At 39.8% G+C, this 15,732-nt stretch overlaps 1 protein-coding gene across 8 annotated transcripts in view; it reads right to left on the reverse strand.

Moving 5' to 3' along the window:
- DST (dystonin) overlaps window positions 1-15,732 on the reverse strand; it is a 465,365-nt gene that overhangs the window by 158,942 nt on the left and 290,691 nt on the right. For 7 of the 8 annotated variants that reach the window (XM_032778396.2, XM_032778395.2, XM_075063726.1 and 4 more), the window contains 2 exons: window positions 9,378-9,466; window positions 7,212-7,347 (listed from right to left, as the gene is read on the reverse strand). In XM_032778396.2, the coding sequence (XP_032634287.1) occupies window positions 7,212-7,347; window positions 9,378-9,466 (225 nt within the window). Of the gene's footprint in view, window positions 1-139; window positions 6,089-7,211; window positions 7,348-9,377; window positions 9,467-15,732 lie in introns of all 8 variants that reach the window. The other variant, XM_075063729.1, reaches the window with a different exon arrangement.

Below are 15,732 nucleotides of genomic sequence, written 5' to 3' on the forward strand. Positions count from 1 at the left end.
ATTTGTTTTAAATTTACAATTGGAGTGTTTGATATGTGGGTTTTTTGTTTGTTTTGATTTAATAATGATCTCCAATATTTAAAAGGATGCATGCAACTCCTTTAACATAAAATGTGTAACTGTGCCAGTTGTTACTTACCATGCCTACTGCATTGTCTCCTGTGGCAGCTTCTTTCATTTGCAGAACATCCTCAGAAAAGCTTTTGGATGGACTGTCTGACTTCTCAGGCTGCTGGTTATTTTCCAAAATAATACCTGTGTTATGAACCAATGAATTCTCTCTGAGAGTTTCTGATCCAAATTCTCTTAGTTCTGTTGAGCAAAGAGTACCCAGCTCCTCTGCTTTGCTTACACACTCATCATCTGTGGCGATATCAGCAGTCTGTGAGATGGTAAACAAGTCTTTTGCCAAATCACTCATCAATTCCTCAAAACTGTATGAACTTTCATCTCCAGGTGGGATTTGGAAGATTTGTTCAAGCTGAGAAGTAATAAGTTTAGGAGCTGTGGCTTTTATCTCTTGGTCTCTTTCATTCTGGGCTTCTTCACTTCTTGTTTCATATGCATTATCATCAGTCTTTTGATTGCAGTTGTTTTGCTTCAATATATCAAGGAGGAGGTCAGGACTCCTGTTATCAAGCCAAGATAACTGAAAATTATCACAGTCCTTTTGATCTATGCAGGATGGGGTAGCCATTACTGTAGCGCTAATGTCATCACGTGTTTGCTTGATATTTGACTCACTGGAAGTCTTATTCTCCAAGTGTGTGCAACTAATCATTTTAAGTAAATTTTGCATTAAAAATTTTGTGTCAGAGTAATTTAAAGGTTCACCTTCCTGCTTGCAGAAAACATGGCCATCTTTTAATTTCGTTTTTAAAATATTCTTTAAATCTTTAATTAGTGTGTCAGATACTTCGGGAGAATGTGACATACCCTCCTCTACTTGCAAGTCTTTGGAGATCATCACTTCTTTGTGAAATGATTCTACAGGCTTTTCTTTCCTGACACCATTTTCAATTACATCAGTCGTGTTGGCTAAAGTATTCTGTTCCATAATGTTTTTTACTCCATTATAACAAACCAGTGTTTCACATTTCTTCTGCACAATATTATCCAAGCTATCACCTATGTTATCCAAAGGTCTACAAGAAAAGCTTGCTGCACCTCTATGGTTCCCAGAATGTCTGGTTTCAGCACTATCCTCTGACTCCTGGACATTCTCAGTACTTCCTTCTGTGTCAGCTTTCTTAAAGGCAAATTCATGACTAACTATCACATCATTTTCTGAAATGTCTGTAAGAACTTTATCAGTTTCTTGAGAGATGATAGCCTCATTATCTTTGGTAACATTAATTCCCTTTGATTTTACTGTAACTGTCTGGGGAGAGGATTGAGCATTAGAGTTTAATTCGGTTGGATGCCGTGCTCCCTTATCAATAATATAGTCAGGTTTCACTAACTCTTTTTCATTCTGTGTACAATTTTCGTCAGTTTCACCTTCCTTAAGGTAACAAGAATCAGCCTTATTCAGTTCTGAAATATCTGTTGCTTTTAGGCCTTTTGCACATTGTTTTAAATAAGCAGAAAGGTCAAACTCTTCCATAAATTCATCTGATTTCACCGTATCAAAGTCATTGTAATGTCTTGATTTAGCATCACTTGAAGCTTGTCCAACACTTACTTTTTCTTCATTTGAAACAGCAATTTCACAACCTGTTTTAATAGATCCATCAAATATTTCTCCAAGGCTTTCCATATGAATGGGACTTTTACTCAATTCCTGGATATGACTTTCCTTTATAACAGTCACCATGTTTATATTTTGTTTAGGAATGTCAATACCTATTTCTATTTGACCAAGTTCTTTATTTGTGACTGGGTGTACTAAGTCAGTGAAAGAACCTAGACTATCACTGTCATTCACATAAGGCACATGTCTGACTACTTTATTATCCATTTGGGATGAATTTACCTCAAGCAGTTCTATGCCTGTCACATTATTTGACATGTGCTTCACGAGTATGTCTTCCTCTGTGCTCTGTCTTTGCTCATAATTTGAACATGGCATAGATATATTGTTCTCATTTTTCGTTATGATATGAACTGGTAACAGATCTTCTGAAGGAAGAAAGTCTATTTGAATGTGAATGTTTGCAGCACCAGTTTGCTTAGCAATAGCAGATGGGGATGCACACGCAGATCCCTCCTGAATGACTGCAGGGTCTATTGCCATGGTATCATTCATGCCAAGATCAGGCATTAGAGTCGTATGCTGTGTGAGGTGACTTCCTTCACTGTTAGATAACAGCCATTCAGTGCCAATGATGCTTTCAGGTTGGATATTTTCAGTGATAACTTCAAACATATGTTTGCTTTCTACCAAATCCTCAGGACTTTCAATTTCTTGCTGTCTTTCCTCTTTGGTTTTATCTGTAAGATCAAGACTTCCTTCTTCAGAAACATCAGATACATTTTTATGTTTTTTTAAATTGGATTTATCAGAGCATAGATTACTTTTTTGACTGCTGGAATCTAACTGCAAAATATTATCAACTGCCATGTGCTTTAAAGGAAGATAACCATCCAAGGCATCAATATTCTGACTACATTCATCACTATCTTCCATTTCTTTGGAAGGAGAAAAAAGCTGGATACCAATGTTTTTATTCATAAACCGTGAGTAATAAATATCCATTATTTCTTCTTCTTCTTCTTCTTCATCATCATCATCAGTTCCATCATAACTATCACTATCATAATCCATATAACCATAAGTTTCTTCCTCCTCCTCCTGCATTTCTTCATGCTCATCCTCATTAGAGTCACTTTTTGCTTGCATTTCACATTCCTCATATCGGTCTCCTTGCACTTCAGCTTCATGCAGCCTCAATAAGGGACTAAAGCCGTTCTCCTCACTTTCTTCACTCTCTCTCATGACTGGTAGTGTCTGCTCCTTCTCTTCCACCCTCCCTGCGTTTTCTGTCTCCTCTTCAGAGATGGCTTCTAACATTCCAGCACTTCCTGAGGCCATATGTATCATCTCAAAGGAATCTGTCTGACTTACTTCACTAATGCTCAGGACACTATCTCCAGTATTACTCACATCTTGAAAAGTGTTTGGTTCTTCCCTCACATTTACTAGCCCATCTCTTTCTTCTTGGACACCTAAGGGTGTGTTGTCAGGCTCTGGAGTATCATCATCTTCAAGCTGAGAGGTACTATAATCATCATCAATCTGAGGGGAGTCATAGGAATCATACCCATCAACCTGAGGAGTGTTGTATGCATCATCATCATCATCATCATCAACCTGAGGAGTGTCATAGGCATCACCATCTTCATCATCAACCTCAGGAGTGTCATAGGCATCATCATCTTCATCATCAACCTGAGGAGTGTCATAGGCATCATCATCTTCATCATCAACCTGCTGCAAAGAGTTATTTTCACACTGTGGGGTGCCATCACTCTCTCCCAGCAGCAGATCACCAGGTATATTACTATTATCTCCCAGTAATAACCTGCCATATATAGCATTGCTGTCCCCTAGGAATAACCCACCATGCAGACTGATAATGTTTCCCGGAAGTGACCTGCCATGCATGCTGGTACTGTCTCCCAGCAATGCCCCCTCAGGTGTATGAGTAGTGTCTTCCAACAGAGCCCTGCCCTGCATGCCAATACTCTCTCCCAGAGGTGACCTGCCACATGTATCAGTACTGTTTTTCAACAGAAGGCTGTAATGCACATCATTATTGTCTTCCAGGAGTAGTCCATCAGGCATATTGGTACAGTCCTCAAGGGATGGCCTGCCATACTCATTCTCTTTAGACTGTAGCATGCCACGCTTATGCTCATTATAAACAATTTGACTCACTAATTCTTTACCAGAAAGTTCTCCTAGAAGTCTGTTTTCAATATCTGTGTGGCTGAATGAATTGTGACTTCTGTGAAAATCACATTTTTTCATATCTTTATCAGTTAACATACTCTTATCATCAGAGTGCAAAATGTGAGGACCACACTTTGCATTGTTTTCTTGAACAGCACTGACTTCACTATTAACTGATAAATCCTCTATACCCAAGGAATTTTCTGAAGTTTTAAAAGTCCTGCTTTCCCTACCCAGGATCTCTCTTCCATCAGGCATGCTGGGTTTGTCTTGATCTATTCTTGAAATAAGATTTCCTTGTGAATATTTTGGAAGATGCCTTTCTGCATTTCCAGAGTTTGCTTGCTGATACATATGCTCACACCATTCCATCTGTGTTTGTTCAGGATATTCTTGAAAACTTTTGAATGCATTCTCTTTCTCAGGGTTTTGAGCGCTACCCACTATATTTCCAGTTTCTGCTTCAGGTTTAGACAACAAAGAATTAAATGTACATTCTGATTGTTCAAAACCATTAGCATTAAAGACATTTGCTCTACTGTGAAAATCATTTCTCTCTGAACATTTATCATTCTGAATATCTTCTTCAGGCTGTTTTAAGTTGCTGTCAGTAAAAGTATTCTGTATACCTGTATACTCATGCAGGACATTGCTTGTGATATTATTAAACATGACATTGTCAGGTTGTTTCAGATCAGTTCTTTTTGAGTTTACATATGTGTTACTAAATCCTCCTTCTGTCACATCAGCACTGGACGCAGAATCATCATCTTCCAACAACATGCTGACAGCTTCATCCAGGTCTCCATCATATAACAAAAGTCTTTGCCCTGTGTTTGCATCCATATAACTATTTATCATCAGATAAGACATGAATAATTTTTTAGTTTGCTCTACACTATGAGGCATTGGCTCTTCTGTACCTGAAACTTCTTGTTCCTCTCTATGGTCATGAAATGCAAATGGCTGGAATTCATAAGATGATAACCATCTTGCAGCATTTTTACAAGAGGACTCTAAATCCTCCATGTTAGGCATTTTATCAGGTAAAACTACATTGTTCAAAACAGATACAGTATTACCATCTATTACCCCTAACTGTGCGGCATTATCTAGACTGAGTACCTCACAGGTTTCAGGAATATAAATTGCAGCTATTTTCTGCCTGCTATTTAGTATTTTGCCTGCCAGTTCATTTGTTATCATCCCTTGATGTAAAGAAGTAGATATGGGGAATATTTCACCAGAATGAGGCCAAATGAGGCCAATGAAGCCTCTCTGTGCTTCTAGTACCAAGAGTGCACTGCTAGATGAGATTAAACTGCATTGTATGGCTTCATCTACAGTTAAGCGTTTAGATGAATTTGAGCATAATATCCCACCAGTCTGAATCTGATGAGTCAGAATACCACATGCAGTGTCCTGATCAATCAACTCTTGTCTCATGGCTTCTTCCACAGTCATTCTACGCCCTGAGTCAGGTTCGATTATACCTCCAGACAGTAGTTGAGCTCCCAGCAACCTGAACATGGTTTCACGGTCTATGAGACCTTCATGGGCTGCTCTCAAAATACTTATCTGCCTTCCACATTTTAGAGTTATTCTACCTCTTTCTTGCGGTCTTACAGGTAGAAGTCTTAACCCTGTTTCTTCACTTATTACGCTTCTTTGAACCATCTCCTCCAGGGAAACCTTTTCTGCAGTGTTGGGGTCTATGAGATCTTTGCATGTGTCTTGCTTTTCCAAAAGCTTTGAAAATAAAGATGCAGAAACCAGGTTCCTGTGGAAAGCTTTGTGCAAAGTGAGTTGCTCCCCTGTAGCTGGCATAACTAGATATCCTCTGGAAAGCTGAATCTCAAGAATTTTAATGGCAAGAGTCTCTGGAATAATACCTTCTTCTAAAGCAGCTACAGCTGGAAGATTTGTGAATGATGACTCTGAAATAATTTTCTTAGCATTATTTAATTCCTGTAGTTGCAGTAGAGTTTGTTCATCAATAAGTTCATGGACTTTTGCTTCTTCGAGATCAAAACATATTCCTAATTCTGGTGAAATTAGCCCAGATAAAATCAGCTGATTCTCAAGCAATCTAATGCCAGTTTCAGAGTCAATTAGACCTTTTAAAACAGACTGAAAGACTGAAAGGACTTCTCCAGTTGTTTGATCAATGATACCAGCAATAACTTTATCCACCTAAAAAGGAATATAAAGAATGCTTTCAAGTAATTTTATAATTATACATATTAAACTTTTTTTTTTTTGCTTTTGAATACATATTAAGCACAAAATCATGTACTTACCAGGACTGGGACAATGCTGTGAGTATTAGCAGCTCAAATGTGCAAGTGATCTATGTCAGTGATTCAACAGCACACGATGTAATAAAAGAGTTAAAATCAACATGCATCTGTGAATTGAAAATCTATGCTCTGCATACATAAATAGGGTTAGTGGAAGGCTGCAGAATAGATGATTATATAGTGAACAATAGGACATATACCTGGAAGGCAAACTGTCATGCTCTAAGTGACTGTGAAAGGTTAGAAGATTCAAAAATAGTATGTGATACAAAATGACCATGCTACTCATGTTTACAGCATACAGCACTTTTGCACAGACACCCAGACATACGGAATCAGATATTATAGAACCCAAATACTTCAACTAGTTTCCATGGAAAGTATGTAATCAGGTCGGCAACACTATTTTAAAATAATTATACAAGACATTGCTTCTACTTGTATATTCACACATATATTCACAATACCTTTATGATATAATTCCATATTTGAGATTTAGATTGGTTTATAAAAAATGTACTTGTGGTACCTCATAACTATTTAATGTATGTGGTCCCAACTATATACCCAATTGGAATTTAAAGAAAATCTGGAACACTATATACCTTCTGGGATATCTCTGGGGGAGTACATGGCAGAAATTAACCCATATTATTTTATGGTGTCATATTTTTGCAGCACACAAACTTATCTAGCAATCAGAGGATGGTTTTTAAAGAGAAGAGTTAAGAGATGGATGATTTGCTTATCTTTGTTCATGCAAGGCACATGGTATTAAGACTCTTCACGCAAGTTCTGATGAACAGAATGTTCATATGCACACTTAAGACTACATATATTATACAAATATATAGAAACTGTAGTCATTTGATTCAGGTCTCAACTTATTGATACGTACAATCAAATACAGTTTCTCCTTTCATTGTTAACATATTGTTCCACAACCATGCAGTAAATCTAAAAAGAAAAATGTACTACAGCTAGAAACACAACAACAAAATTTTCTGTGCTATTACCTTTTCCTCCATCTTTTCATCACCTACATTTTGTGCCCCCTGCAGTTGTTTCAAAGCTTCATTAGATAAGAGGTTATAACCTTCTTGAAGGGACTTCACTTGTCTTTCCATTTCATTTCTCTCTCCAATCGTCATTCTACCAAAAAAAAAAAGATATGATTATTATTAGATTTGAAAATTTCACTAGGTGATAAGTTCTGCCTTTTCTGTTGGTTCTGAGTTCTGTGTATGTGATCATACAAATTGAATCGGCAGAATGATCTAACAAATCGAATGGTAAACTCGTCAGAAGACATGGGTTTTATTCCTGGCTTAGCTACTGGCTTGCTGGATGAATGTGAACAAGTAACTTCACTTCCCTATGCCTCGGTTTCCCCATCTGTAACATGAGGGGTAATGATCGTGACATCCTTTGCAAAGTGTATTGAGATCTATTGATGAAAAGTGCTAGATACTATAACTATTTTAGAAATGAGAAAAATCTGACTTGAGTTTTTGGGCCAATATTAGGACATATGATAAAAAAGTTGTATGAAAACATTTATCAAATACAACTGAATAATTAATACATTTAAGTCAACTGGTGATCAGAAAATGAGGCAAAATTAACTGAAAGATGCTTTTAGAGAATTATTCCCTCAATTCTATTGTTTATGGTCTGTCGGCCAGTTTTCAATGCCTCTGACTGTTTACTGACCACAAGCCAAGGCAATGTGAATTCATTTTGATAGCAAGCACTGATGAGAACCATGGGAAACACTTTACTAAAATCCAAGTATATTACATCTACTAATTTCAGTGATGGATGAAACAAAACTTCTCTGTATAACTTATATTTTAGTTTGTTAATATTGTAAAGTGTTTGAGGTCCTTCAAATGAAAGGTGCTGTATAAATATAAAAGTATTGTCATGTGTTGTGTCACCTAATCCAGGGAGCTGTTGTGAAGTCTGGGCTTACAAATTTACTTCAGTTGTGGGCTCAATTGGAAAAACTGTGAGAAAGTTCATGAAATGTCACAATACCCTATAAAACAAATATTAATAGAAAAAGAGAAAAGGTACTAAAGCAATTCAGAAAGACTAAAAATAAAATGCCTACTGATATAATTCAAGGACTGTGTTAAAATCATGCCTAGTAAATAAGTGAGGAACCCGGAAATCAACAAACCCAATCAGTGTGTCAGAAATTAGGCCTAATAGTTAGACAAAATAACAAGAGGGTGAGCTATTCCACCTATTGCACCCTTTTGCAGTCCTCAAAAAGAGACTTTAGGGAGAAAAACTGTCTACTAGAGAGAGCTTCACCATCATGGCTGCTACCCCCACAGTCTCCTGGGACGCTGGACCTTCTTCATCCCAATCCTGAAAAATGTCCTGACAGACCAGGCCACAGAGAGGGAGACAGATGACGCTCCCATTTCCACTGGCTATAGTTAAATCCTAAAACACCATCTAGGACGCAAGACTTTGTCACACATCTTCCTCTCCATCCCACCCACCCCGTGTGTCCTTTTCCTTCCCCCACCTTATTTCTTCTCTCTCCTATCTCCTTCCTTTTACTTTCTGTCAAATAAGAGTCTGGCGTTGGCGTAGCTACCAAGGCTGCATATTTTGAAACACTGCTGAAAACTTGTTACTAAAAAGAGGAAGCTAAAGAAATGCCCTAAACAGCCCAATGCTGGTACAAGTTTGCCTGGTCTTGGGAGAGGCTGATAAGATCCTGTGCTGTGCCTGTGTTTTTCCGGCAGTTAGGCTGCAAGTGAGAGTCAACATCAGAGACAGAAGCTGCATTTTCTCTCTGTATCTCTAATAAAAGTTTAAACTGACTTTAATGATGTGTTTGCCATGGTATTAAGTAGACGTGGGTCTCTATACATCAAACCTTGAACCTTGTTTAACACTGTTTAATAATTGGAGAGTGACTGGGTTATGTTAATATCTTTAATGCTTTGGGTCCCCTACTTCCATCTAAATTGATACAATCTTTTATACACCTAATCAAGTTCTCTTCACAATTACATTTAAACTAAACAAAAAAAAACAAATAAAATATTACTCACTGTAACTGTAAGATGAGAATACCAGTCTGTTCCTTATAAGCAAATATGATGCAGTAATTTAATTACAGTTATATTAACAAAGTGTTATGATAAAATTTAACATACTTGTCACTATGTTTAGCCAAAAATGACTGTGTAGTCTGCAAAGCCTCAGATATTTGTTCTCTCTTGGTTACTATTTCATCAGCGGAAATCTGAAAAATATACAATCAAAATTCAGTTCTCCACAGTGCACATGTCTGAAAAGAGAGAATGGAAAAGTAGCCAACACATACAATTCCATTACTTTCAGTCTGAGTATTGATAAGCCTGCCATACTGGGCAAACTTTGGGCATTTCTGGACAGGCTAGGCCTAGGTAAGGTTAGTTGTTTGTCACGGCAAAAATACTGTCATTTTAAAATGGGGAAAACCACAGCACAAATCTTTTTCTCTAGAATTAAGTTGTTTGTCACGGATAATTACTGGAGAAGCCAAATGTCCTTTATTTTACAATATTTGTTTAAAAGCATACAATAGTATTTAACTATTTGGCTATACCTGACATATGTAGTATTCGGCTACACCTGACATATGGAAAGCCAACCTTATACAGATTTCATGAAGGAGTCTTGTTCAGTAGCTTCCCAACCAAGATGACAAAGATCATGACTTCAGAAAAAATGCCTGAAAGTCACAGATTGTGTCCTGAATGTCAGCACTGGCTTTATTCTGCCAATGACTTTTACTATTAACTTCAATGGGAACGGAGGATATGCCAACACTGAGTGCTTTTGGAAATCCCACCCATAAAGCTCACTGCTTTTCAAACTGAGACTTTGTAGAACAAATAATAAAAACTAAACTGGGACTATGAAACCATAGTTACATTTAGGGCTATCTACACTACTGGGGGCGGGGATGGGGAAGGGAGATCAATCTAAGGCCAGGTCTACACTGCGACTTTAAATCGGTTTAATGGCCGATATACCGATTTAACGCTGTATCCGTTCACACGACGTCGTCATTAATATCGAGTTAAAAAACGGCTCCTTAAATCGATTTCGAACTCCTCCAAACGAGAGGAGTAGCGCTAAATTCGATAGCGATACTCGGATTAGGGTTCAGTGGACGAAATCGACGTTATTGGCCTCCGGGCGGTCCCAAGTGCAGCACTGACCGCTCTGGACAGCAATCTGAACTCGGATGCAGCGGGCAGGTAAACAGGAAAAGCCCCGCGAACTTTTGAATTACATTTCCGCTTGCCAGCGTGGAGCTCTGATCAGCACGGCTGGCGATGCAGTTTGAAATCGAAAAAGAGCTCCAGCATAGACCGTACGGGAGATCATAGGTCTGATCGCTGTATGGGGAGACAAATCTGTTGTATCCAGCTCCGTTACAGAACACGAAATGCAAAGCGTTTGAATAAAAACTCAGGATACACAGCGCTGCGTGACAAGCGTAACGGGAAGCCAGAGACTCAAATGGACGCTCATGAAGGGAGGAGGGGGGTACTGAGGACTCCAGCTATCCCACAGTCCACAGCAGTCTCTGAAAATTGCATTCTTGGCTGAGCTCCAATGTCTGTAGGTTAAACACAGTGTCTGGCGTGGTTCAGGGAAAGCTCCTCAGTTTATTTCCCCCACCACCACGTGAAAAAAAAAGGGAAAGATTGCTGTGCTTGGCGTTGCTCATGCACTCCGCGAAAAAGGCGCCAAGGGTTGTCTGCTGCCTCACAAGGGAGGGTGAGGCTGTACCCAGCACCACCCGGGGCAGTGTTTTCTGCCCATCAGGCACTGTGCTCTCAACACGGAAGTGGGAACTATGGGATAGCTGAGGAACAGCTACCCAAGTGCACTGCTCCTGAAATCGATGGTAGCTTTGGACCAGGGACGCAAACAATCGTTCGGGATCCCACTGTGGACGCGCTAAACCGATTTTATTAGATCTGTTTTGTAATATCGGTTTAAGCTAATTCGAAATAATCGTGCAGTGTAGACGTACCCTAAGTTATGCAACTTCAGCTACATGAATAACGTAACTGAAGTCAACATACACCTCTACCTCGATACGATGCTTTCTTCGGGAGCCAAAAAATCTTACTGCTTTATAAGTGAAACAGCGTTATATCGAACTTACTTTGAGCCGCTGGAGCATGGAGCCACCCCCTTCCCAGAGTACTGCTTTACCGCGTTATATCCGAATTCGTGTTATATCGGGTCATGTTATAATGAGGTAGAGGTGTACTTAGATCTGCTTTCTGCAGTGTCTTCACTGCAGTGTGTCGATGGGAGAAGCTCTCCCATCAATTCCCCTTTTGCTTCTTTTTGAAGTGGAGAGTACCAGAATCGATGCTACAGAGATTGGCGGTTGATCTATCGTGTCTATACTGGACACGATAAATTGACCCCCGCTGGATCAATCACTGCCCGTTGATCCAGCCGGTAGTGTAGACAAGCCCTTAGTATTGGTCCTACACGAACAAATCTGTGAATCTGTACTACGTGGTCAGTATATCCTATGTGAACAGCTTTGTGAGCTAGACAATGAGGATAGTGCCAAAGCTTTATGTTTGATGTTAGCTTGTTATCTGTATTCTGATCTACAACGATAATTAAATAAACTAAACTAAGTCATAAAACATTCATATGATCCTGAGGCTGCTCATATGACCATCCAGCCAAGTCAGCCCCAGGACAGCAGGGAAGCACCATACTTCACAATTGGAAATTTATATTCACATAAACCACTTTACACCCATTAACTGCAGTAAATATCTGAAACAAAGGCTCATTCCAGAGGATAGTGTGCAACCTGGTAGCTAAATATATTAAACTATATATTTAAACTATTGCTTGCCCGCCCCCCACCATAAATTTTACAATTAACTGGGAGTGAAGCTTTTTAAGGTGCTGATTAAGGATATTTCACCCTATATTTCTTACACTACACCCCAGGACAGATGTCCAGGTGCGTTATTTGTATGTTTGACTTTATGAACATTATCAATGTGGCAACTGATAATGAAGCTAGTCAAAACTATATCAGGTCTCTTAACACTAAGAAAAAATAAAAGGATGGGTAGCACAGTGTCTCTGACCAGAGTGAAGAGAAATGCTTGTTTTCTTACAATCATGTTATAATACTTTATAGCAGGGTAGCTTACAAACTAACAATAACAGATTTATAATGAAATATCATTATCTACACTGCTCCAGGAAACCATGTTAGCATAATGCTGATTCTAATCTGGACAGAATCCAAGCTACTCACTGCCATGTTGAGAAGAAAGCATATGGGAAGAACCATGCATTTCTTCACCAGTTCAGCATCTTGGTTTCCTTTAAAAGTTAGGGTTAGTTGACAACAATAATACTCATAATTTTTCCATTGTTCCTATTACCTACTAATCACCCTCTTCTTGTGTACTGAATTAGCATTTCAGCTTTAAGAGACTCTCTTTCAGAAAAGCATGGATGGAGAGAAGTAGATATATGCAAGTCAACAAGTAGGAACTCTCTTAACTTTTAAGTGTACATGTTATTTCTGAAAAGAATGCGAGGGAATAGGAGAGAGTTGGTGTGGTTAAGATGGTCTAGAGAACAGACCCAAGTTTTGCTCCCTCCCCGTTTTTTCCTGTATACAAGCCATGAAGATAGATTGGTTGCAATTAAATAGCCAACATTTGTCAACAATTATCTAAGAGTGCTACCAGAGATACAAGAGTGGTTTCCTAATCTATGAACAGGCTAAAATGAGGTCTCTAACAATTGTGTGGAAATTTTTAGCAAATCGTGATTTTTCAAAATGGTAGTCACCTGACTCATAAAGGGCCATGCCCAGCCCAGGATTCCTTCCATGAATACCAAAGGCTAAAGGGCTGCACAGATCATTCTTTATTTTAAAGCAGCACTTCTCCTTCCGAAGAAGAGATGACTCACCTTGTATGGTAACTGGAGTTCTTCAAGATGTGTCCCTCTAAGCGGGTCCTCCACATCAGGATATGTGCATGCCTGTGCACTCTGGATTGGAGGCATTTTGTCAGTAGTGTCTGAACCTGTGCACTAGATGCCCTCGTGCTCTGGTACAAGGGCATATAGGGAGGGGTAGATCCGCCACCACTCCAGTTCGTTCTCAACCAAGAAAGTCCAATAAGAGACTTTGAGACAGAGAGGAATGAGGGCAGGCAATGGAGCACCCAAAGGGACACACATCTCAAACAATTCCAGTTACTGCACAAGTTGAGTACCCTCTCTTTCTTCAAGTGATGTCCCTGTGGGTGTTCCATATCAGGAGACTTCCAAGCAGCACTTCCATCACAGAGAAGAGAGTTGAGGAGGTGGATTCAGCACAGATTGTAGAACAGTGTCACCAAAAGCCACATCAGCTCTGGAAGCAGTCATAAGAGAGTAGTGCTGGGAGACTGTGTATATCGAAGACCAGGTGGCTTCTCTGCAGATCTCTGAGATAGGCTTGTTTCTCAGCAGGGCAAGAGAGGTAGATTGAACCCTGGTGAAGTATGCAATAACTCTTGGGAGGTGGGTGATCCCTTGAGACTTTGTAGCAGGTTAAAATCCATCATGCAACCTATTTGAGTGTAAGTCACCTGTCCTTTTATGCACCCTGCACTGGAGATAAAAAGTCTGGGCAAAGCCATAACGGACCTCGTCCTGTCTAGGTAAAAAGCAAGAGCTCTTCTTGCCCTTGGGCAAGTATGCTCTGGCTATAGAGGAGTCCAGAGTAGCTCTGATGAAGTCTATTCGTTGGGTGGACGTGACAGTAGACTTTTCCATACTGAAGCGACGGGCCAGTGAGTGGAACAGAGACAAGATCTTCTGGTTTCTGTCTGTGCTTTGAGGAATGACCAGCCTTTTGGAAGTCAATCATCCAGATAGGGGAAAATGATTATTCTCATCTGACGAAGATGGGATGTGGCAGCCAACAGAACTTTGGTAAAGACCATTTGAGCAGTGCAAACGCTGAAAGGTACAACTCAATGGTGGCAGTGGTCTCTGTGCATCACAAAACATAGGAAACCTCTGTGTGAAGGAGGCATGGCTATATGGAAATAAATGATCTGAAGGTCGAGGAAGGCAAACCAATCTCCCAGGTCCAGAAAGGGAATTATTGCTTCTAATGATCACTTCTAATTTCTGCTACCATTCTGAACTGTTAAGTGTGGACAAAGCTGCTTATTGTCCTGAGGTCCAGAATTGGTCTCCATCCCCCATTGTTCTCTGGAACCAGGAAATTACATGTAATAAAATTCTTTCCTGACTAAGTCAGGTGGGACAGGCTTGATTGCCCCCAGTGTTAACAGGAACTGCACCTGATGCCTCAAGAGAATCTCATGAGAGGGGTCCCTGCAGAAAGAAGGAGGTGAGGAGGTAGACATAAGCTGAACTGGATGGAGTAATCTGTAAATATCACCTCCCAGATCCATCTCTCCTAGATGATAAGCTCTCAGGAAGGTAGGGAATGAGAGAGAGAGAGGAACCACCAGGGTGGAAGGGGGATACGTGAAGCATAAAATCTGGAACACGAGAGTTTGTGACTCTTCATCAATGGGTCTAAATGGTCATTCCAAAGATGTTGCCAACTGGAACGTTGCAGTACAGGGCAGTCTTTCTATCAGAACCTGGGCTTCTTCTTGAAGGGCTGAGTTGTTCTAATGAGCTGGTAGTTGACTGAGTGAGACCGTTGAGCCATCTGTGACCCGCTGAACTTTTTCTTTGCCATAAGTGTAAACATGACCAGAGATCGTAGCTTCACCCAGAATCCTTAAGAAAGTGAAGTGACCCATCCATAGCATTGCTGAATAACTTGAGTCCCTTGAAGGGTGGGACAATCAATCGTGTTTTGTACCTCACAGAGGACTGCAGACAAAATGCTCTACACCTGATTACTGTTTCAGCCATCTAATCAGGGCTGAAGAGCTGTCCTGGCAATTGTCTGGCCATCTGCTAAGAGAGTTTGAACTTGTTTCCTCTGATCCTGGGGCGAGTGTTCAATAAAGGGTAAAAATTTGGAATAGTTTGTAAAACTGTATTTCATCAATAGGGTTTGGTAATTGGTTATTCTGAAGTGCGGTGTGGCAGAGGAGTACGTTTTTCCATGCCAGAAGGTCCAATTCTCTTTGTTTTTTATCAGAATGAATGGAATGGAATCGATGTTGTCTATTTCGTTTGTTGACTGTTTCCATGAGCAGGGAGTTGGGTGTAGGATAGGAAAAGAAATATTTTGATCCTTTGGGTGGGATGTAATACTTTTTGTCCAACCATGTACATATAGGCAGTGCAGTAGCTGGGGTTTGACACACACTACATGCCCAGGCCAAAAGAGTATCATTAATGGGCAGGGCGATTTTGCTCAGACAAGATGTGTGAAGGATATCCAACAAGGAGTGTTGGGGTTCTCTCTCTTTCAGTGGGATATATAGGATCTCCTCTATACACTTCATAAGGTCCAGAAAAGACTTGAAA

The sequence above is a fragment of the Chelonoidis abingdonii genome, chromosome 3 (genome assembly GCF_003597395.2).
Source record: "Chelonoidis abingdonii isolate Lonesome George chromosome 3, CheloAbing_2.0, whole genome shotgun sequence".
Classification (NCBI taxonomy): Eukaryota; Metazoa; Chordata; order Testudines; family Testudinidae; genus Chelonoidis; species Chelonoidis abingdonii.